Source organism: Onychostoma macrolepis, chromosome 14 (genome assembly GCF_012432095.1).
Source record: "Onychostoma macrolepis isolate SWU-2019 chromosome 14, ASM1243209v1, whole genome shotgun sequence".
Classification (NCBI taxonomy): domain Eukaryota; kingdom Metazoa; phylum Chordata; class Actinopteri; order Cypriniformes; family Cyprinidae; genus Onychostoma; species Onychostoma macrolepis.
The window spans coordinates 10,065,536-10,089,893 of NC_081168.1; the positions used below are offsets into that span (position 1 = coordinate 10,065,536).

Genomic DNA, 24,358 nt, shown 5'->3' on the forward strand with positions numbered 1-24,358 from the left:
AAATTTGTGTTCAAATGCTGTTTAATTCTGTTACCCAGTACGACATCCTCGTTATGTTTGTACAAGATAAATACTGCTCTTTCTGCAAATAAATAAATAAAAACACCTTCAGTGTACATTACCATTCAGTGTTTGGGGTCAGTAAGATTTTTCTTTAAATAAATGAATAGTTTCATTAACTTGATCATAAGTTACAGTAAAGACATTGAAAATAGATTTTTAGATTTTTCAATAAGAAAACTCCAAAAACTGTTTCCACAAAAGTATTAATCAGCAATATTTCCCACATTGATTTATTTATGCTTAGATTTCTTAAGGACCGTGTGAAGACTGAAGACTGAAGTGGCTGCTGAAAACTCACCATTGCCATCACAGGAATAAAATAAATGTTATGCTTTTTTTAACAATATTTTTGATCAAATAAATGCAGTCTTATAAGCATTAAAGAATTTCAAAAATATTAAAAAAAGAAATCTTACCGACCCCAAATTTTGGAATGGTAAATTAGCTAGCTTCTTTTAATTAGTAGCTTGTAGTGGTGCTAACTGCTTTTTCAAGAAGGTAGCATGATTGCACTATGGCTTCACAAACTACAGTTTAGCTTCTCCAGCATCGTTCCCCAGACTATTTTTCCCCTGCTGGTGAAACTCTCCATCTCCCCTGCTATTATCTATGCTAGCTCTTCCCAGGGCATTGCCGGTGGCTGACACACACCAGTTTGAGCTGTGTGAGTGAGGCCTACAGCCTCGTCTCATCTCAGTTCAGGTTCTATCAGCAGCACCAAGCGCCTCCTGCACACAGGCCATCTGCCTCCGCCGCACGTCTGCCTCGGTTAGGTGCACTAACATACGAGCGTCGAGTGTAGACCCCCACCCTCGCCCAGGGGTCCTGCCTACAGTCAGATCGGTGTGTAACGCTTGTTAAAGGATGTGTTCAGTCCCCCTACCAGAGTCACAGAGGACAACAGAGCCGCCCGTGACAGACTCTCCTGTTCTCTGTCTCAGAGGACTCTTACTTTTCCTTTTTTTCTCTCCCTCATGTCTTTTCCTTCTATTTAAATCCAGCAGCAAATTGGAACAGCAGTAATTAGTCGGTTAAAGCGCCTTCAGTGAGACACCAAGCTTTAGAATCCAGTGCCAAAGTTCAACACGCTGAAATGAAATTTAAACTCATTAAGGTGTTGAATTTTTATGGCTGGCTGCTGTTTTCTCAGAGTGTCCCAGGGCGCCTGGCCTTTTGATCGACTGCTGTAAGGACTCCGGATTTCTCTGTGCCTGGCGAACTCCGGCGCTCATGACATTTGCACGAGTGTCATAAAACAAGCGCTCGCACCTGGCCCCCTCCCTCCTCGCGCACACATGGGGTCAGTGTAATATTTAATAAAGGTGTGTGTATAATCAAGCGGAATTAGCATTCGTGTTCTCCTTCCACCCCCAGAGGGGAAGGAAGGAGGGGTTGGAGGGAGGAGTGCTGCTATTGTACACTCATCACTGACTGATCTTTTCCAGCCTGACCCTCAGATTTCATTAATTATGTCCATGACTAAAACAAAGGCGGAGGGGAATTATGCCTTTCATAAGCAGAGCACCAGGGGGGCTTTCACTCTGTGTCTTGTCGCCCTGTTTTGCCTGCTCTCAGTTTGGTCAACCAAGTCTGAGCGTCTGTGGACCAGAATGCATAAGTTGCATGAGCTGGGTTGTGTGGTGATCAAAACTTACATCACTTCAGAAAGACGCAAAGAGATAAAAAAATATTCAATATGTGTGTTTTTATTGTAGAAACAATATCAAAAGGACAAAACTTTTAAATAAATGTCAGATGAACATGAGTGTGCATGGGGACAACCGGAAATAAGTTGGAAAAACATGTAGAAAAAGCATTAAGCGAAGATATACAAAATATAGACAATGCAGAATATTGCAGTCTAATCAAAATTCAACGTACTAATGCATCACCTATACAACTATATGGAAATTGTGCAAACATGATTTTACTTTATGGATGCAGTAATACAGTATTAATATTCTGGCTGATGATAATTATTAGTTTGATTAAGTAATTTCAAAATGAAATATTAAAATGTAAAATAGCTTTAGTTATAGTTTTAAATGCTAAAACTGAGTTTAGGTGTTACAACTTTATATTGTACATAATTATGTTTTTATTATTTTTTACATTTAACAATGCAATTAAATATTGTAATATTATAATTTATTTAATTTTAATTTAATTTAATTTCAATAATAAATTAAACTTATTATGTATACCTATAAGTGAGCATAAAATAACAGCAAAGCAAATCAAAATGTGAAAATTCTGAAAAATGAGCATGCACAATTAAATTTCTAATATTGATATATTAACTTGTATAATTTGTCTATAAATTGTATATAAAATTTAATAATATAAATATGTGTGTTGTGTGTGTGTGTGTATATAAGCCTAATATACTTCAAATTCAAATTGGTAAATGATATGTTTATTAAATAAATGTATAGTATCTCGACAAACATACATACATACATACATACATACATATATATATATATATATATATATATATATATATATATATATATATATATAATTGGTAAATTATATATGTTCATTAAATAAATGTATATTATCTCTTAAATCGATAACCAATAGTACAGAGAGAAGAGAGTAGAGAGAGACTTGACAGTTGAGCTGTAACAGTGCAGATTTAAACTATGGAGTGGATTTGGAGTGGGGTTTCTGTCACCAGTGAGAATAAGAGTGAAGCTGGAGCAGATTCATTACAAAACACTGAGCGGGGAGGAGACATTGCTGTCACTCCACCCCACTCTCTGATTTCGAGTCGTCTTCCTTCATGTGGCAATGCCGACAATCTAAAGTTCCCAAAACACAGCTAGAGATGATCAGGGTGAGGTTGCAGGTGATTTCCAGGCAACCACAGCAGTGAATCATGCTACTATACAGGGTAGATTGAGATAAATGATCGGTGAGCGGGCGTCATCTCTCATGCTCGCGCCACTGTCAGGAAGCATATGGGGACGGCGCAGAGGAATGGCCACAGTCTAATCATATGTGACGACTCTAATGAGTCAGTCACTTGTCATTAAGCTGTGCCTAAAGCTTCCTAATAGAGTGTGGCTCATAAATCTATTTGCCGTAATCAGGAAGAAATCAGTTGCACAGGTTTAGATTTATTTCCTAAGTATTTAGTCTGTGCATGAAATTATGTCACAGGTAATGCACACAAGTGATGATTTGCTGGCTGCTTCCAGATGTTTATTCTGATGCTTCTTGACATTATTTATGTATTATCTCTTTTCAGGTGTCTTGATGTGTACAGGCAAATACATATAGTTGTAATTAATGTATATTGCATATGCCTTTTTGAGATAAACTAGCTGTTTATTGTATACAACAGTCACTGGCTTACTTATTTTTTCCTCTTCCTCTTTCTCTAAAACAGCTAGCCCTTGCATTAAGGCCATCAGTCCCAGTGAAGGCTGGACGACAGGGGGTGCCACAGTTATCATCATTGGTGATAACTTCTTTGACGGCCTACAGGTCATCTTTGGCACCATGCTGGTCTGGAGTGAGGTCAGTTACCTTTCTATGTGAACTTCTGCCAAAAATAAATCCATGCCATGCTCTCGTCAAAAAACAACAACAGAGATTTGGGAATCACAACTAGGATCAAACTGAATTTGAATACAAAGAAAAAGCAATTAATGCACCTTTTTAACTAAAATAGTTAAGCAACCTAATTAGCAAATATGCCTGATATGGAAGATGCATTCAAAATCCACTTGGCTTACAAATCTGAAAAGACACGTGCCAGTTTGAATGGGCATAATGCTTCTGTTTTCTTTTTTGGTCAGCCAGTCTGTCTGTTTTCCTGTCTGTCCATCTGTTTTGGTCTTTTACTCACTCAGTTTCTGTGCTGCTCATGTTGGGAAGAGCTAGATGAAAGAGGTAATTCTATAAAAAGCTTCTCATTGACAATGCCATATTTATCTGAGAGGTGAGAAGAGCGGTGCCTGGCATATGAAAGACCAGCTAAGTGAGCAATGAAAAGGACAGTTTAAAGCAATGTAAAGCAGCACCAGTGCTGCTGGCTTTGAATATGACAGAGCGTTTGCAGAGAAACTGAGCACTCGCAGCTGCTTTGTAGTTGCACGGATCCTCTTCAAAAGCGATTGAGCACAGTTTCACAAACACTGTAAGCAGTCAATCATAATCAGAGAACAATACAATACTGTTTAATAGCTCAGCTAGTATGGTTGCAGTTAGAAATGGGTGGCTTAAATGCACGTTTTTAATTTTTGTGAACTAGTTCTACAGTACAAGAGTCAGACAGTTCAGATGCAAAAAAGGTGGACAGAATTTTGATTATGTAATGACTTGGATTGTCTGCATCTACAATAAACAAAAGCTTTACTGCAAGGCGAGATTTGTGTCACCATATGAAACTAACAGAAAAGGTCATCTCTGACCAGTGACTTCTCATAACTCTATGCAGCATGCCATTGATATTTTTCTTATACTAAAATGAGGGACAAGATGGAAGGAAGAACTGAAACACTGATGCTCTCAACATCTCAAAATATAGGATAGGATATGTTCAGAATAGAATACATTCTCAGACAAAAGCTATCACTTGCGTGGTACCCTTTCAAAAGGTAAAAGTACTAATATGTATTGTTTAGGTGTAAATAAGATACAAATATGTATCTTTTAGCCTTATGGTACAGCCCCAGTGACAGCTTTGTACCTTTTTTGTGTACTTGCTTACTATATAATGTATAGGCACAGTATACACTGTATGCTTTCTACTGTTATTTAATTAAAAAATAAAAACATTAAACATTTAGAGCAACAATCAAGTAGGCCTATATTGTTGTCACATGACATAATTATCTTTCATGTATGAAGGTGACCAATTATAATATTTAAAACAAAATTATGAATAATTGAATGAAAATACAGTATATTTAAAAAATAATAATAATTGAGTAAAATGTCTTATCTTTTGGAAGTAAATGACTAAATAATGAATCATGAAAAAGATGTTAAAAATTGATGTTGTGATCAGGAAATAAAAGGTCATACACATTGTATTTATTTTAATATATTGTTGCCTTATTTCAACCTATGTTTTATTTTGTCAAAAAATCTTGTTTTCTTCTTGTTTTCTCTTTCAGCTCATTACCCCTCATGCCATTCGAGTTCAGACTCCTCCAAGACACATTCCCGGGGTTGTGGAGGTCACTCTGTCCTACAAGTCAAAGCAGTTCTGCAAAGGTACACCGGGCAGATTTATCTACACAGGTAAGAATAACATTAAGTACCCTTAGCTCATGTCTTATTCCTTTTCAACTGTTCTTAATTTCTCGTCGGTCTGGGTTGAGTAAGTCACCCAGTGTTTCCTGTAGCGAAAAACCTACGCCATAGAGGAATCCTACCTATTTCCTGAGCACACAGCTTAATGTGAACAGCTGTGCCTCGAACTCCAGGAAGATCCTGCAGCCTGCACAGATAAGGGAAATGTAGGACTTATCTTATAGAGGAAAAAGAGGTCACCTGTGATATCTGCTAGCTTCAAAATGAGTTTACTGTACACTCTACATATTGGGAGTTCAGTCAACGAGAAGTAATTAACTTCAGACTTCCAGAAGTAAGGGAAGCGCATGATGGAAGTGTATGATGGAATCTAATGGTAAAACAACGTGAAATCAGTGGAGGAAGAGGTGAAGAGTTTGTTCGCTGATCTTGCAGCTTTTTTAGTTTAAATTTAGAGTTTGCAGTCAAAGTACAAGCACAGCTTTTCTGAAGAGCGTTAAAACGCTGAAGGGAGCAATGTTAAAGGCCTGTCTCATCAATAGGTTTAAACAGTGCACAGCTGTGGGTATTGTTGGCTCAGTAGGTGTCTATGTATATGCCTGTGCATTCGTGGGTGTGAATGAGTATGCTCGTTTGGGTTTATGGCGCTGGACTTGGCTTCTTTTCATGGCCTATTCAGCAAGCACATGGGGAGGAGTGGAGGGAGGGATTTAGACATTCACACACAACCATACAAACACACGTACAGCCACACACCCTCCAAAACAGAGGGCAGATGGTCACCCCATTTTATGGCTGCACTTCTAGATGTGCCCCTTTTGCTAAAGCTTCAAGCTTAATAAACATCAAGAATGCTTTTGATTAAATGTGCCGTTTTAATGCACACAGCACTCAAACTCAGTTTGAAACTCAATGCTGTTAATGACAAGAGACCAAACGCAGAGCTGTCGGTTTCCACACACATTAAAATGGTGCCCAGCCTTCAGGTTGGCCGCACCGTGCCGTTCTCAGTTTGAAGCATTTTGGGCCATCTCTCTTCCTCTTGTCCCCCTGTCCCAGCTACTGCAGTGGGACGTCAGCCTGTGTGTGTCTTTCTCTCCTGGCTCCAGTTGGCACCTGTGCCTTGCCCAGTTGCCAGTGGGTACTAATCATAGAGTATTGGCAAAGCTATGTGGCAGCTGGCAGTGGAATTACACATGGGGCATCTGGCACCTCTAATCAACTTCTGTCAGGCAGAGGAGATGGAGACCTAATTAAATCAATGGTGCACTGATGCTGCCTCGCTCAAACACCACACAGCCATGCGGAAAGGCTGAGCCGTACCTGGAGAACATCCCTTACAGCCATGGTGGAGAGAACAAAAAAACAATCCTTTCAGGAAAAAACAAAAAACCTCATTTCATTTTGCTTTTTTACTTTGAATGCATGTTTCTCATAAGTATATATGTACCATGTGCATGATTTTAGAGTATTGTCTTTATGAGTAAATTATGACGCTGATTATATTTGACACTGTTCCGTCTGTACTGATAGAGCTGTGTTTTGGCTTTGACTTCACTCTGATTATGAACCCAGCAGCCACCCAAGTAAATGGATTCCTCAAAGGCTTCTCATTTCAGAAGTCTCAGATTCTCTAGGATTCTTGGCACACGCTTGTGTGAACTGTGCCTTTGGCTGGCCAACAGTTTGTAGTTAAGGGCATAGTTCACCTAAAAATGAAAATTCTGTCATCATTTACTCACCATTATATAGTTTCAAACACATATGACTTTCACTCTTCTGTGGAAAATGGGATGGGTGTTTTTTCCATGCAACTACAATAAATGGGGTCTAAGCTCAAAGAATCAAAAGCACTATAAAGTGTGCATGTGTATGTGTCTGTGTTTGTCTGTCATACTGTGTTACAAGTAGATATAGAGATAGACACGACTACCAGGTGAATTTCAAACATCAAATTCAACAACTTTAATTTTGTGATGCGCTAGGATGTGATTAACAATAGGAGGCTACCTGTGTTAAGATTCATCTGACTGGAATTTGGTTTAAAACTGCACAAAATAACTTTCATGCCGGGACAGCAACTACTCAGTACTCTGGAGAAGCCATAACACAGCACGAACTCACCCTGGAGAGACACCATCTTCCTTTTAGACAGCTGGTTGGAGTACAACTGAATGGAGTAGAACGCAGGAAATTTTAGGCAAGGTAGTTCAAATGACTTTTAACTTCATAAGATGTATTAAAAAGGCAGTGCGTGGAAGAAAGAAAACCACGGTTTGGAAATGATGGAATAAAGTCAATATGTGACCCTGGATGACAAAACCAGTCTTAAGTGTAAATTTTTCGAAATTCAGATTTATACATCATTCGAAAGCTGAATAAATAAGCTTTCCATCGATGCATGGTTTGTTAGGATAGGACCATATTTGGCTGAGATACAACTATTTGAAAATCTGGAATCTGAGGGTGCAAAAAAATCTAAATATTGAGAAAAACGCCTTTAAAGTTGTCCAAATGAAGTTCTTAGAAATGCATATTACTAATCAAAAATTAAGTTTTGATACATTTACGGTAAGACATTTACTAAATATCTTTATGGAACATGATCTTTACTTAATATCCTAATGATTTTTGGCATAAAATAACTTAAGACTGGTTTTGTGGTCCAGGGTCACATATCGGAGAGAAATTAACTGAAATGAACAGCATATTTCAGTAATGTGTGGTACAGTAGCCATAATTTTCCATCTCACCAGGCACTTTTTGCATTGCTGGAATGCTAAATTTAAGGCCCTATCACAAACCCAAGCTTTAATGAGGAAGACCCAGTCAAAGTGATGTAACCCATAGTTACTGGGCCTCTGCAATTAAACATCCAGAAGCTCTCTGCAATTATATTTATCATCAGAAACAATTAAACACTCACAGCCTGGGACATTACCCATCCTGCATGGCACTCCGCAGATAAGAGGGATGAATCATTCCTCCCTACTTTCTCTCTCTCACCCTCCCTTTCAATTCATCTGCAACAAATGCATTTCCATGTTTGGTTGTGTATTACTTCTCACCAGATTGCCATTTTTGCATCATTCGTCAAAGGGGTTTTCCGTCTGTTTTTGAGGGAAAGAGGCAGAGTTATAATGCTATCTGCCAGTGAGCGTATGTGAAACCCTGTGCGGCCGATAGATTGGAGGTGTTGATGAATCACTTGAAATGTTCAGCAGGCAATTCGTTGCTGCTCAGTATGCAGGCCAGTGGGCTGAACAGCACCCATCAGGCCTGATATTAAAAGACTCTGCTCCATCACATTAGAGGGAGCTCTCTACGCCTGCCCAGTGATTACGTCTATGGGAGGCATTTGTCACTTTAGTTGAGGAAAAGCCAGACTTCACATCATACATGCATTCACCCTCTTTTAATGCAAATGCATGGACGTTGGGGGCCAAAAGTGTGAGACCACAAAGAAAAATCTGTTTGATACAAAATGATATCATCTTAACAATTTGAGTTAAAAGTTTGCTTGGGTTGATGCTCAGAATGTTTTAATATCTACTTTGCCCATCCTTTTGCTTTAATGCACTCAAGCTGTGTGGACTCCTTTGCGTAAAACCCAATGATCATGTTATACAGCATAATTTCAAAGATCAACTTGCACTTGTAAACACAAACATCTGTTGTTGGTTTTTTTTTCATTAATGGCCTAGAAATATTTCATATTTGTTTTAGATTGTTCATACTATATTAGTTTTACATTATTGCTCTTTTAATGATTCAAAATCCTAAATGATAATTTTAAAAGAACACTTTTCTATTATGATTTGAAAAAAGTAATTTATTTCTGTAAAGGCAATGCTAAATTTTCAGTTGCCTTTCTTCATTCTATTTTGCTGATGTGGTGCTCAAAATGGTGTTCAACATTTCTTGTTATAATTAATAATAATATTACTAAAAATGTATAATTTTTTCAGTATTCTTTGGATATAAAGTTCAAATGAACAAAAGATTATTTTTTTTAAAATGTAACATTATAAATGTCGTTGCAATAAATTGAATGCATTCCTGCTGACTATATTTCTTTAATGAATAAATAAATAAATATTACTCACCCCAAAACTTTAAACGTTAATGTAAATAATAATCTCTATATGGTCTACTGTAAATGTAAATCCTTTATGCATTCATAGTCACCAACTTATTTTTTCCCAAGCACTAGATTTGACGGAGGCTTTCTTCTTGAGTGGGTTGAGTGATCGTTCGATTTTGATAATGAGTCTCTTTAATTCTATTGACAAATGGGGTCACACTGGGTGATCAATGATAACCGTTCCAATTAAATTGCTAAACCTCTGCATGGTGGAGATTGTAGCCATAAAGATATAGAGCAATTGGTTTGCTCAACAGCAGGGCGTCTTCAGTGGGCCATTTCACACAGATGTCTGTCTTTTAGAAGCTGCTGCTCACGATCAAGAAAAACAAGTCATCCATTTTACGGCCACAGGTTCCAAGATTTTTTTCTCCCCCCATGTCTTAAAGTGATGCCTTATTTAGCTTGTCGGATTTTCCAAATAAACGCAATCACTGGGTTTATGGAAAAATGGATAAAAATGAGATTGTAAGGTATTGATCCCGGCGTGGGGAGGGCTGAGGAAAAACAGGCCTCATCTATATAGGGAGAGAAATGAAGCAATAATTCAGGCAGGCATCGAACACCCTGCCACTGAGCCTATCGATTCCTATCCACAGCATATGAGATCACACCTGAATGAAAGAGAGCTCTGGGGAAAACAGAGAGAGAGAGAGAGCGAGTGTAAAACGGAGTCTGCCATTCCCTAACATGTACAGAACATTACCACCCTGACATTAACAGCTCTGTACAAAGCCCACAAGTGCCTGTTAAAAGGTTCTGCTAAAGACCAATTACCCAGCATGCCTTTCTGCTCCGTCAGTCAGGGATACTGTTCTAGCCCTGCAGGTCTATGTGTGGTCAGCTGATTCAATTTACCACCAGCAGCTCAGCGCTAGCATCTGGTCTCAAAAACAGGAAAGCCACAAATACCGTGTTCTCGCCAGTCTAAAAACTGCCGCCCACATTCTGCCCTCGGGCTTCTGTGCGAGATATTAAGTGTGGGATTTTTTGGTGGTGTAAGGTATTTTAAAACGCACTGTTTTGACTGGCTCCATCTGCTTTTGACAGCACTCATAGTATTGTCCCCTCCTCTCCTCTCCTCTCCTCTCTTCACCCCCGCGGGCCTGTAGTTATTATTGTGAAATATGAAGCGATCCGGCTGTGCCTTCATGAAATTTCAATGAGCATTGATCTGTGTGATTGCGAGGAATCCTTCAAGCAGTGGTTGTTGTTCATTTATTTATTTATTGCTGATATGTTTTACTCGTTTTGATCCCATCTTCTGGAGAAAAAGGAGAGCTGTCCATTGTTAATGTATTTGTAGCTTTTCTTTTTTGGAAAATCGGCTAGGTTCCTTGATAGTTTTTTTTTTTTTTTGTTCGCGAGGCAGAACGTTCAATTTGCGCCTCCAGGAGCTCCGATTAGATCCGTAACAGCCCTATATTTGCCTATATCGATTATATTCATTAAACGTAATGAGATGGCATGGTATACAGCAGATATTCAGCTCTTTTCAATATTGATTTTGTAGATTTTATTTCAGCTCATGACATCACACGTAACCTTTACGTTCTCCTTCGCGTATGAAATTGGAGAGCTGCAATGAATCCGTGATGACATCAAACCGACTCTATCATATATGTTGGTTGCTGGCTGGTGTTATTTCTGTCGCGAAACCGTTCCCTGAGCCCAGAAAGAAATGGAAACCGCAGCTTGCGAGTTTCTGGAACTGTAAAAGTAAACAAGTGCATGGACAGTTGAAAGGTGTTTCTTTATAAATATACAGGTCTGCTGTGCATGGTTTGGTAAACAACGTTACACACCATACAGGACATAGAGGCTCCGGAAATGAAGAAGCTCATGGGATTTTACTTCCCTGTTTGGTGTAAGTGTATCTCTCAAAATACACTGTTTTATTTGAACTTTCTGACAAAGTTCACTCCATGACCCAGCACAGGAGGTGTTTTTTCTTCTCTGTGTGGTCTCAAGGGTTTGGGTTTGTTTTTGCGGTAACTTATATACTGTCACCGGTCAATGTCAATTTGATTTGTGACATATACCAGAATTGCATGGACTTGTGTCCACGAAATGTTTGCATCATTGTTTTCAGTGGGCGTTCAGTGGCAATAAAATTAGTGGCACTATACTGCAAACTGTTCAGTACACATGAGTCTCTTTCCCAGCAAGTGTGCATTATCGAGTCGGCTGGTGAGAGGATTGTACAGTATGTGAAAATCAATAGCAATGAAGGAGAGTAAACATGTGCAGATGTCTGTAAGTGTGGCGGAGTACAGTTTAGCCTGAGATCTGGCCCATCCATCTCTGTATCAGCACATTAACTCAACACCCTCCTCAGAGGTGCTTTGCATCACGGCCTGCGCCTCATTATGCTAGCACATGGGTCCACTTGAAAGAGACATACTTTAAATGTTCCCTGTCTAGACCCTCACAAAAGTTCTGCTCCAGCAGCCACTTCATTATTCACTCCTAAATGAGTTTAGTGGTGATTTCCTCAAGACCAGCTCTTTTACAGCTTTTATTGCATGTGTTTTCTTGAAGACAAATGATGTATAATGAGATTGAAGCTCTGCTAATAAATGTCTCGGACCTTGGTCATAAAAAAGAAATCATAAATTCTTATTATTATTTGAATAATAATTTTAAAAAAAATTCATAATCTCTCATTTACATGCAATATCTTTATCTTCCATTGAAACAACTCTTCTGATGATTTAACTGTTTAGTCTGAGAAAAATATTATTAACCAGTTATCACTTTTCAAAATTAATTCAAATCCTGTTGGATACAATCAAGCTGTGGCATGCATTATTTATGGCTAAATATTCATTTATTATTTTATTTTATTTTTATTTTATTTTAGATGTTTTTATAGATTTTACACTACTGTTAAAAAGTTTAGGGTCAGTAAGATTTATCTTTTGAAAAGAAATTAATACTCTTATTTAGCTTGAATGAATTAAATTGATTGAAAGTGACAGTAAAGACTTTTATAATGTTACAAAAGATTTCTATATATTAAAATAGAACATTTATTTGAAGTTGTGATAATATTTCACAACATTACGTACTGCATTTTTGATCAATTTCCTTCCAAAAAAAAAAAATCTTAGCAGCCCCAGATTTTTGGATGTTATTGTACCTATTACTATTTTTTCACCCAGAAATACATCACATTACAGTAGTTAAATGTGACCCTGGACCACAAAACCAGTCTTAAGTCACTGAGGTATATTTGTAGCAATAGCCAAAAATGCATTGTATAGGTCAAAATTATCGATTTTTCTTTTATGCCAAAAATCATTAGGATATTAAGTAAAGATCATGTTCCATGAATATATTTTGTAAATTTCTTACCGTAAATGTATCAAAACTTAATTTTTGATTAGTAATATGCATTGTTAAGAAATTCATTTGGACAACTTTAAAGGCGTTTTTCTCAATATTTTGATTTTTTTTTGCACCCTCAGATTCCAGATTTTCAAATAGTTGTATCTCGGCCAAATATTGTCAGATCCTAACAAATGGAAAGCTTATTTATTCAGCTTTCAGATGATGTATAAATCTCAATTTTGAAAAATTGACACTTAAGACTGGTTTTGTCATCCAGGGTCACAAATGTGTTGCGAATATTGCGTCATTTTGTCTTCAAGCCACAGAAGTTGGTGGCTGTCCAGAACTTGCAGCTACAGCTTTCTCTCTACATAGTTCATTCAACCCACGCCCTTTTACTCTTCCATTCACTCTTTCCTCTACCTCCATGTCAGACCTGCTGTAATACTGCACAACACAATCTTTTATTCAGCCTCCATCTATTCCTTTGCCATTACTATCTGCTTCCCCCCAGCCCCCTCCACTCGGGCCACTTCTGCGCCCTGCACCGGTCCACACTTCCATATCCCTGTCTCCAAACCACCAACAGACCTGATTACAGGAAGCCTATTTAGATATGATGTATTGTCAGCCGCGGGGCGGCTTTGAATCATTCTGTCACATTCGACTGTTTTTGTTGTTCTTTCCTTCGCCGATAGCTGTGGTCTGTTCTCCATCATGCTCCAGGATTGTTTTAACTGTTTTTTTTCTCGTCTTGCTCTTTAAGTAAACAGGCAGTCAATCACAGTGCGGCGTGAGCGACTGTGCATCCAGGCGGTCATTGCGGCCGAGAGAGTCGAGGTTAATGCCGCCTCTCAATCAGCGAGTCGTTGAGCCCTGCTGTGTCTCGCCGCATGAGGTCTGCTGTTATTAGCCAATGTCAACCGCTTTTTAATGAAGTTACGGCTTACTGTAAAAATAAACATGACATTTTATAGAGTTGGTTGGGATGCAGCCTGGCTTTTCACAAATAACTTTTCAATGCGTGTTTCAGGCTTCATGTCAAAACCAGATACTGGACCAGCATTTGCATGTTCTCAGAAAGCTGTAGATCCCACCTGCCATTGGATGTTGTACCAAGAGGCATCGATGTACAGTCAGAGCTGCCCCTGTTCCACGGTGGAGGAGGGCCAGGCTGGGCACAGCTTGTGTTCTGGGCTCCAGGGGTCTGGTTCTGTCTGGGCCCTTGGCCATCTGAATCCACTCCACTGCACTCAGAGGCTGCCCACAGTCTGTACTCTCAGCTGTGGAGCTGATGGGAGCTGGGTGAACTCCCTCAGGAAACGTCCAGGCTGCGGCCTACAGGGCAAACAGAAGGGAGGCCGGAAGAGAAAGAGGCTGTTACACTTCTGTTTTTTTTCTTTCTTTTACCCCCAACTTCAGCAGGGCAATTAACTAAGGGCCAGAGGACTCCAATCCTCAATTTCTATTTTTTTGCTGCTCCTCCTCTGTTCTGTTTGAGATTTGATGCTTCAGGCAAAAGAAAGGCGGTCAGTCTATCGAAAGAGAGTAAGAGAGGCGGAAAGTGCGTGTGAAGAGTGAACAACTGTTAGAGGGACTCTTGGGTATCTTATGTCACATACCCAAATCATTTTATTATAGTATATGAGTATTAAAGTAAGATCTTGGCCTCTTTCCTGACTTCCTTCTAACGTGGAATACATTATATTCAACTTGTGCTTCTTTGTCTTTGCTCATTGTAAGTGCTGATAGTTGTTTAAGTATGATAAAGTTAAAGGATAGACAACATAGATCCCCTTTGCTTATTTGAATCAAGCAATTATCACCAAAGTGAGAGAAAATAACAGACATTTTGATTTATTTGACACTTTTATTTATATCATAATCTCTAAATTATTTGATAAATGTTTAGCGAATTTTAAAAATATTTTATTTTTTTTCACCAGCTTAAAACCAGTATAAAGTGGCTCCAAAATGGATTTGGACACTTTATAATGTATAAATTTTAAACCAAGCTATTTATTTTAAAATAGGATAGCGCACTTTTCAAAGACAAACATTTAAAAAAAGGCTGTTTAAAAAAAAAGTTTTAAATGATAAAAACAATGGATATACAGTTTAGAATGAATATAAAAAGTATTTTGACACTTGTCAAATGCAAATTATTTTGAAACTCGTCTGATGTTAGTGAATCGATGAACTCTATTCTGATAGGACACCTGTGTGAACCTGTCAGTACATCCACTAAAAATCAGTCATGTTAGAGAAAGAACAGTTGTGAGAAAAGTTAGAATTTTAAAAGTTTCAATTTGTTTGATGCTACTTGGTTTGATTTTTGATGTTATCTAATGCATTGAAATTCATACATTTTTAAGCATAGCTTAAATGTCTTAATACTTTTGGGACCACTTTTCTGTATATGCTACATATCAAATATCAAGTATCTCTGCTGACATATATCTCTCTGAATATCTCTTACTCTCTCAGTGAAGCACAGAAGGGCTCTGTGTGAATGTGCCCCTGAGGGCTGGAGTTTAGCACCACAACAGATAAACACACAAACAAGCTCAGTGGGCCAGTGCTGGAGAAAGACCCATTGTCTCAGTGTGAAAGTCCCGCTCAATCCAGGGAGGTTAGAAAAACATTGGACTAAGCACCATGTGGTCCACCCGTGCAGGATGTTTGGCCCTATCACGCAGATCGGGTTCCTTTTTCAATATTATCATATTGCTTTGTCCTCAGCGAGCATTCGTGAAGCTGTCTGTGGGCCTCTGAGGAGTGGGAGGTGCCGCTTTACAGAAATGAAAACTTTAATTGAATTATTTGCTCATAACGGAGGTCTATAGATTTGTTTTGCAGATTACTGGTGCTTATGTATACAAAAAAGAAGAGGGAGTAGAAATCAGAATTATTTGTTATTGGAGTTTGTTTAAGGACACAGCTAATTTAAAAGGCGCCTTTTAGTTCTGTATTGATCTTAATTGTGCTTATAGATGAAATGATCTGGCTGCTTCTGGTTATCATAAGATCTGTGCAAGTCTTTGTTAGACATTGGTATAAATAATGTTTTGCTGATGTGTGATATTAGCTGTATTCTGAGTTCAGTCCATTTTAAGCTTAATAAACATTATGTGTTCACCATATAATGTTGATTGCAACAAATAATAATTTTTTGGTATTATTATTATTATTAATTTTATTTGTAAAATTCTTATTTATTAATTAATTATTAAATAATTAATACATTATTATTATTTATTTAATAATTATATATATATATATATATATATATATAAAGCAGAAACATGACAAACAGACAAAAATAAATGTTAAATGTCCCCCCCCCCCCCTCCACACTAAAATCATGTTAACATGCATATTATTTATTTATTGTTGCTGTACCATTGAAACCGTGAGTATATTAACATTTACTTCCATTTCAAGTATTTTTGCTTTTTTTAAGGAAAAGGAAGGACATGCGGAAATAACTTTTTCTGGTAATCAACATATTGCTGCCAATACTGTCTATTGAGCTGAGCTTGCTCTGAACCTGGAATATTTTGCCTGACAAACAAGCACAAAGTTACATTGCTGTTAAACTGTAGCATTTGCAATGCAGTTGAATTTGTCACAAGTCTCATTGCTCACAACCAGTTTTTGAAGCTTTCCATGAAGGTTGTGCCATTGCACTGACTGCAAAAATAGACAGGATCCATTCACACAAACTGCTCAAGTGCTGTTTTATTCATAAAGTGGTGCCTTGTGGTTTCAAACTGCTAAAGCATAGTGGGAATTGATACAGATATTTTGGCAGCTAGTTAGGAAACATAGTATTTGATACATTAACTATCATTTTATTGCTTTTTGCTTTTGTGTTTTTTGGAACCGTATTGAGGTCTGAAGGAAATGACACTTATGTTTTATATACATTTCTTTGTAATGGTAATTGCAGATGGGTGTTGAATTTCCCTGCGGTAACATGGTTAAATTTTCTCTTTCCTGCAGCACTGAATGAACCCACTATTGACTACGGTTTCCAACGGCTACAGAAGGTGATCCCTAGACACCCGGGCGACCCTGAGCGCTTACCAAAGGTCAGTTCTCTAACGTGACGTAACTATTGTGCTTTCTTTCTTTTAACGTTAACATGAAGTCAATATTGAACCTATTTACTTTCTTATTGTGAACAGTTCGTTGGTACTTTATTCCAAAGAGTATCCTTTCAAACAACTTTTTGTTTTCTTCTGATGTCAATTAGGCCACACAGTCTACTGGATAATGTTAACCAATAACTATTTAGACACTGTTTGGCTCAAATCTAGTATGTAAAAGAATAAGAAATAAGAATGTTATGAATATTATGTTTCACTCATCACGTTATAGAAGAAAAATGGGTTTCAGTGTTATTTTCAAAGAGCAATTACTAATAACATAAACACACTGGTCCCGATTTCCATTTACCACAGTAGCCTTAGCTGAAACATGGTTTAGTTATTTGAACCATTCATTACAGACTCCTTCAGTTCAGAGATTATATACTGTATATTCAATTCCATGCAGTTGTGTTTGGTATTCTCATGAAAGGAGCCCAGTCGTGGACCCAGTTGGGTGTTTATTTCTCTCTCCATGCACACTTCTTAAGGAGAGGCAAGCCAAGTAAATGGATCCTTTGGGAGGGATAAATAAACATTACTTTATCTTGTTGTGCGTGTCCTATACCCCAGAGCCCCGCTCCAGCAGCACCACTAAATAGTGTAAAAAAAAAAAAAAAATGGGGAGTAATTATGGCTGGCTGGGCCTGCTCACGCTCAGGACTGACCTTGTGCTGTTAGCAGCCCCCTGTATCAAAGCTGGGCCATCAGTATTCATGGCCCATGAGCCATCTCCCAATCCATTACACCTTAAACACATCAAATTAGACCAGGGGGTCAACGAATGTGGCGTCAAACCAAAGCCAATCTACAGGAATCAGGCAAATGTAGAGTTGGTGGCCAAGTAGTTACAGTGGGCTGCTATTCTCATGTGACCTGCAGCACACTATTATAGTTTTATAGGTACACTTTAGTATAGGGACCAATTCTCACTATTAGCTAGTTGCTTATTAGCATGCCTGTTATTAACATAGTGGCTGTTTATTAGTACTTATGAAGCACATATTCTGCATGACCATATTCTACATCCCTAATCCTACCCAATACCTAAACTTAACTACTACCTTACTAACTATTAATAAGCAGCAAATTAGGAGTTTGTTTAGGCAAAAGTCATAGTTAATGGTTTGTTAATAGCAAGAATTGGACCTTAAAATAAAGTGACTGTTTTATATGTATGTATATATTTTAAGAAATTATTTTAGTGCATCAATTTAAACTAAATAAAAAATATTGTCTTGGCAACTTGCTGAAATAAAAAGTTTTTTTTTTTTAATGACTGTAACAACCCTGGCACACAGTCTGTTTTTTTTTTTTTCTTTTCTTTTGTTTTCTTTTCTTCTCTCTCTCTTTTTTTTTTTTATTGAGGCACACAGTGTAGTGATTTAGTAGAGTGTTTGACAGGAAGTGATATCATAGTTGTGCCTTTGTGATGTCAACATTTAACATTTTGCAGGCACACTAAATGGGTCATGGGTTACAGCACAGATTGGGTGTTGTGGGCACTGCACTGTTATTTTCAACTAGTCAGGCAAGGTTTAAAAAAATATGCTACCAGTCAAACGTGTGCATTCTCTCCATTCTTTATTATTATTATTATTATTATTATTAATATTATTATCATCCACATTTTATCTACATAATCATGAAGTAATCAAAACTATGAAAGCTTTTCATTTACCATCCACTTGGGGGAAAAAATCTGAACTATTTTCTAAAACAAACTGAGAATCATATAGGCACAATTCATATCTGACTACAACTAAAAATAAAATAAAGTAAAATATAAAATGTAATATTGTTATTTAAAAATAATTAATTAATTTTTCACTGCAAACTCCTTTTTGAGTTTTTAGATCATGAAAACGTTAAGTCAAGTGTGTCCAAACTTTTGACTGGAATGTGTAGTGATACTATTTGCTAAAGGTTATCTGTAGCTTAATAAATAAATAAACATGTCATAAACAATTTTGTGAAATTTTCCATTTGATTTTTATTTCGATGTAGGTTTTATCCAACATCAGGAGATTGCACATTGAGGCTTTCCCATATAGCAGTCCTTCTTCTTCCTCTATCTCTCTGTTTCTTCTTTCATTCTCTTCCCTCACTCCCTCACTCATCCCTCGTGTTAGTGTCCATTCCCCAGCTGGTGGGGAGAGGACAGATCTTCTGTCTCCTGTCAGTGGGGCTAAAGAGGGCAACAGTGTTTGATCTCAGTCCCTAATGAACCACATGGACATTGTCTGAATACCTTCCTCTGCAGTCCCACAGTCTGAACCCTGTGCTACCACACACACACACACACATACTCGCAAACACACACTCACCCTCCATCGTGTACTGGAGCACTGCGCTGACCCACTAAAGGGCCCAGCAGACATGTGTTACTACCCGTCCCTCCTTATATTGATAGGGACTATTACATTACTGGCTCATTGATGTCACTGATGAAGATATAAATATCCCCTTATAATGACAGATACATATATATATACATGAAAATATAAATTGCTAGACATTTAAAATATATTGAAAGTTCCCACGGTCATCTGCAAATACGAGGCTATTTTTTTTTTACATTTTACAATTGTTATTTCCATTTCCAAATTCATAAACATTTTTTTTTTTTTTTTTTTTTGCTCAACTTATTTCATTGCTTAGAAATTGCTTTTGTTAGTGTAAGCTCCATGGAATTATTGTTAAAAATCAACATGCCATAGGAATCAATTGGTCAAAATATTCGGGAACCCTGTTTTTGTCATTTGCTTGTCAGCTTCTCTGCAGAAAGAAGAAAAGTTAAATGCGCCCCATGATGATTATTTTTCTCTGTCTGCCATATTTTAAAAGTCTGGTAATTTTCATTGAAAGTGGGGCAGCATGTTGCTCACATATGCTCTCTGTGGTCTTAACCTTGGCTTGATTTGGACTCATTTTCCTGGGCTGATGATGAAGCTGAATGCATTAGGTGGGTCATGGTCGGGGTCACTTGTCGCATCTTTCCCACTCTTTTCAGCGTAAGGGAGGTAGATCTGAATACACTCGTGGCTACATTCCCCAGAGAGCCAGTTTAACGGCCGCCCTTATTTTTAACCGATTCTTTACCTTTTAATGAATAGGGTGGGATGGACCACAAGTGAGCAGCCTCACTCTATTAGAGGTCCTGAATAAAACAGGTAAGCAAACTACTCGGTGAGACAGCTTCAGGGTCAGGTATAGGGGAAGTCCCTGAGGAAGCAGTTAGATGCTTGTTTGGTTATATAGGATACTGAAGTACGTGCCCACTTTTTCAGCAACCCCACTTTAAAAACAAAATGACATATTAAGTCTTGTTTTCAGAGAAATCTAGCCAAATTAATTGAGGTTTTCTTAGAACAAGAAAAAAAATCAAATCAGGTAAGAAAAATAGCCATCTTTAAAAGAAAAAAAAGCAGTATAAATTTTTTTAATGTTTTTTTATTATTCACAGTGCTTCATGAGAGTGGGACCAGGACATGCTGAACACTTTCAGTGTTTTTTATTTCAGAATTTGTTTTTGTTTTTTTGTTTTTTTCACATTGGTTTCAAGTTGGAACTCTAGTCTTGATTTCTTGGAGGATTATGGGTAGTGTAGTGTACTCACACTGACTTTTGACCAGAAGCATATGCTATCACTTAACAGCCCCGAAGCTCGTGGTAGGTCTATCCTGACAGATTTACATTTTTCAATGACTGATGAATAGAAAATGACTTTTTACCCTCAAATGTTGCCCTCTATATAGTATGCACATGTCAAGAATAGAGCCAACACACAGGTACTCATTGAATGCCAACTTAGTTAATGTTCATCTTCAGAGAATGCAAATCACATGGAAAACAATAGCCCAATACGTTCAACAACACATAAACATGTACACCTTTAGTCCTGGGCCTTGACAGGTTGGCATAGAGAGAGAGACAGAGAACAAAAGGAATAGAGGTAAGGGAGGAGAGAGAGAGAGAGAGAGAGAGAGAGAGCAGGGTGATCCATCATGGTGAAGTCAGCTGTCCAGTGCTGCCTTCTCACAGGTCAGCCGATCGAAGGCACCACAGCCCTCACTTTATTACTGCTCGCCCAACAATAATTGAGTCACCACAAGGGGGAAGAGGCAGCCAAGGCTGCACAAGGAAAGAGGGTGTAGAGGTAGTGAACATGGGAAGGGTAAATGAGAAATAATTTCTCGGTGTACCTATACATGTCTGGCCGGTTGTCGAGACAAGGCTGGTGTTAGAAAATGGATTTTACCCTGATTTCCTCGAGTACTAGAGGCTGTACACATCTTTCCCTCTCTGTCTTCCCCTCCTTATTTCTGTCCCTCCTCCTCTCGTTCGAACACTCTCAGCGAGATATTAACAGCGTCGGCTACTGCGCCCAGCCACTCATTTCAGCACTATTGATTTTGCCCTTTATTGAGGCAATAACAGTTTGTTGACGGCACTTCTCTAAACTGCTGGACTCAATCACAGGTGAGGGCCAAGTGTGGAACACGGCAGGTTAACTTGTTTCTCTCAGTCCTTGAACAAGCGTGCTACTATGTTATCCAGCCCCGCAAATTTATTACGCAGCAATAGTTCAACAAGATGTTTGTTCTGTGATATTTTGAAGAAACATGAATTATCACATCTGAAGTATCTTATAACAACAGGATTTTTGCATGTGTGGTACTAGCAATAGCGAAATAAGGCCTTTCAGGCTCACATTGACCCCTTGAATGGAGCAAGATACCCTTGACTGCCAAAATATTGTTTAAAATAGTCTCACATTGCATTAGAATGAATATAAGTGTGTACATTTGTAACATATTATTTCATATTTTAAATGGATGTTCATATAAACTGATTAATATAATATACAACGTGATCTCACAGAATTCCGTGTAATGTTCACGGACTTAATTAACCTCCGAATCTGTGGTGGCATCACGGAATCGCCGGAAATTCCGTGATGGGCTCACAGAAAAAATTCCGTGATGGGCTCACAGAAGTGATACCAATGTAAGTCAGTGACAGGCATCAGCCGTGCTCCACGCACGGAAACCCTTAGCATCAATATGCCGACGCGATACTGGGACATTTATCGTCATTATTGTTCAGAACTGGGTAGGTTTAGGGTAGGGGTGAGGTCAGGTACTCCAGTGAAAGTGTAACTGCATCGGAGTCACTCTTTTTACGTTGAACCAGTGAATCCGTGCATGGACCACGGCTGATGCCTTCTGTGAGCCCATCACGGAATTTTCAGCGATTCTGTGATGCCACCACAGATTCGGAGGTTAATTAAGTCCGTGAACATTACACGGAATTCTGTGAGATCAGGTTGTAATATACTACAAATATTTTATTTGATTTTTTATATTAGATTTAATATATTTGTATATTGTACTGAGAATCATTGGAAGGAGAAACTAATAATTATATAGTGTAAACTGCATCCCACAATGCACCTGGCCCATATTCAGCACATCTAGGCTGCGGCCTTGTTTGGTCTCTCTCCATCTCTTCTGTCAGAGTTGGTTTCCCACATTTTCCCTGTCACTTCACATCCACCTGATCCCCTTTGGCTGCCTCCACAGGGTCCAGAATTCAATCTGTGCTTCCAGGAAAAATCTCCTGCTTCTGTGTAACACTGCAGCGCACTCTTTATACGTTGCTGGGAAATACATAAGACTACTATAAAATATCTGAATATGGATCTAGTTAAACTTAACCTGCACAAGTTTATCGAGACCAGCATTGCCAATCTCAAAGCAAGTAAAGACAACTGTAGCAAAACTTTTCTTTAAAAATAGTATTCGTTATATTAGCAATTGAGTCTTTGCAAATTTTTGGTGGCTGCACTCCACTGTCGTACTGTGCAGATGTGGACAGACAGGTTATTATTGACTTTCAGAGAGTAACCTTTGAGGCCCGGAGAGAATATGAATTATGCAATGAAGCCACATTAGTTAAAGAGCACAGTGGCTGATATTTATGATGGGCAGATATTGATGGAAGGAAGATATGGGGGGAGGAGGGAGAGATTGGAGGGAGACTAAGGATATTTGATTTTGCGTTAGATAAGCTCAGTGGATAACCCTCAATGTTAAGCAATACATTCGACAGAGCGAGCAAACTCAAATCTGCGGAAGTCAAAGAAGTGTGCATCAGCTGTGCTCAAACTCATGTAACGGACATTCTGCTCTAATTCACACGTGATTCACCACGTCTACGCAATACGATGGCCACATTCACTCAATGCACTCTTGCATAAATCACAGTTTACCTCACACAAAGGTAATTAACACATATGTACCTTAAAAACTTGCTGTTGTTACTAACTAAATCATTAACTGTCATACATTACAGCACCGCAAACCATATTTTTTGATGAACCACTGCACTCTTATGCTGCCAGTTACTAACTCTGTCATTGGGCTGTCATATATTTACGATTACTACGGTAAAGGCACTTTTCTATCAGATTAAAACCTGACACATTGTTCTGGGAACCGTCACGGTTGTATTGACTCACCGTTGGAGTATCTTATCTCTTACATCAGCGACAAATGGTGTGTTTGAAACTGAAGATTAGATTATTGTCAGGATAGGGAAAGGCTCACTATATGATAGCCCTCATTCATCAAAATGGATTGCAGCCTTGGTGGGTATAAACAGCATGACATTACACACCAGTGTGGTCACAGTTTGAGCCAAGCATTTACAGTTATTGAAAACAGAGAGAGGCATATGAGTTTGTGTGGTTAGCTTGCACAGATTATATGTACATCCCACCTGGATTGGGTTTGCGTTTGGTGCACCGTATATAGAGTATGTGCTGTTCTTATATGCTAGAAATTTGTTTTTGAATGCTTGTAATAAGGCTGTCAAATTAACTTTGAGTGCATGGTTAACAATATTCATAACCTGTATTAATATGTTATATTTATAAATATTTAATTACCAAAATGGAAAATGTGGTTAGTTTTCCTACCTCAAGCGTAATTCAAGGATTGTTTTGAAACACCTTTTTCAAAATTGAACTATCTTGACAAAGTATTTTTATATTATATATTCAATAATATGTAAATAAGAGAAAAGTACATTGACTCCTGATTCGGTGCTTTACTGATCTACTACAAGGCAATGTCTTTGTTTAGGCGTTTCCCCTAAATTTGCATATCATAAAATTTTTAATCATTTGACAGCCTTTGTTTCCATGAGATGCTGTGGACTGAAAGACATATAAAATATATGTATTTTGTGACTGCACAGCAGCGAGTGTGAGGGACCTCAGTTAAGCTAATAAAACCAGAACCTCCACAAGACCAGCAGTCCATGAGGTCAGGGAAGCAGAGCAGGAAGTATGACATCATCACCGCGCTCCGTTCCGCATGAGCGACGCCGG

The 24,358-nt window shown here is 38.2% G+C and overlaps 1 protein-coding gene across 5 annotated transcripts in view; it reads left to right on the plus strand.

Annotated features, from left to right (window-relative positions):
* ebf1a (EBF transcription factor 1a) overlaps positions 1 to 24,358 on the plus strand; it is a 139,629-nt gene that overhangs the window by 101,049 nt on the left and 14,222 nt on the right. For all 5 annotated transcript variants that reach the window (XM_058797916.1, XM_058797917.1, XM_058797920.1 and 2 more), the window contains 3 exons: positions 3,461 to 3,591; positions 5,196 to 5,322; positions 16,817 to 16,905. In XM_058797916.1, coding sequence (XP_058653899.1) covers positions 3,461 to 3,591; positions 5,196 to 5,322; positions 16,817 to 16,905 — 347 coding nt within the window. The remainder of the gene's footprint in view (positions 1 to 3,460; positions 3,592 to 5,195; positions 5,323 to 16,816; positions 16,906 to 24,358) is intronic.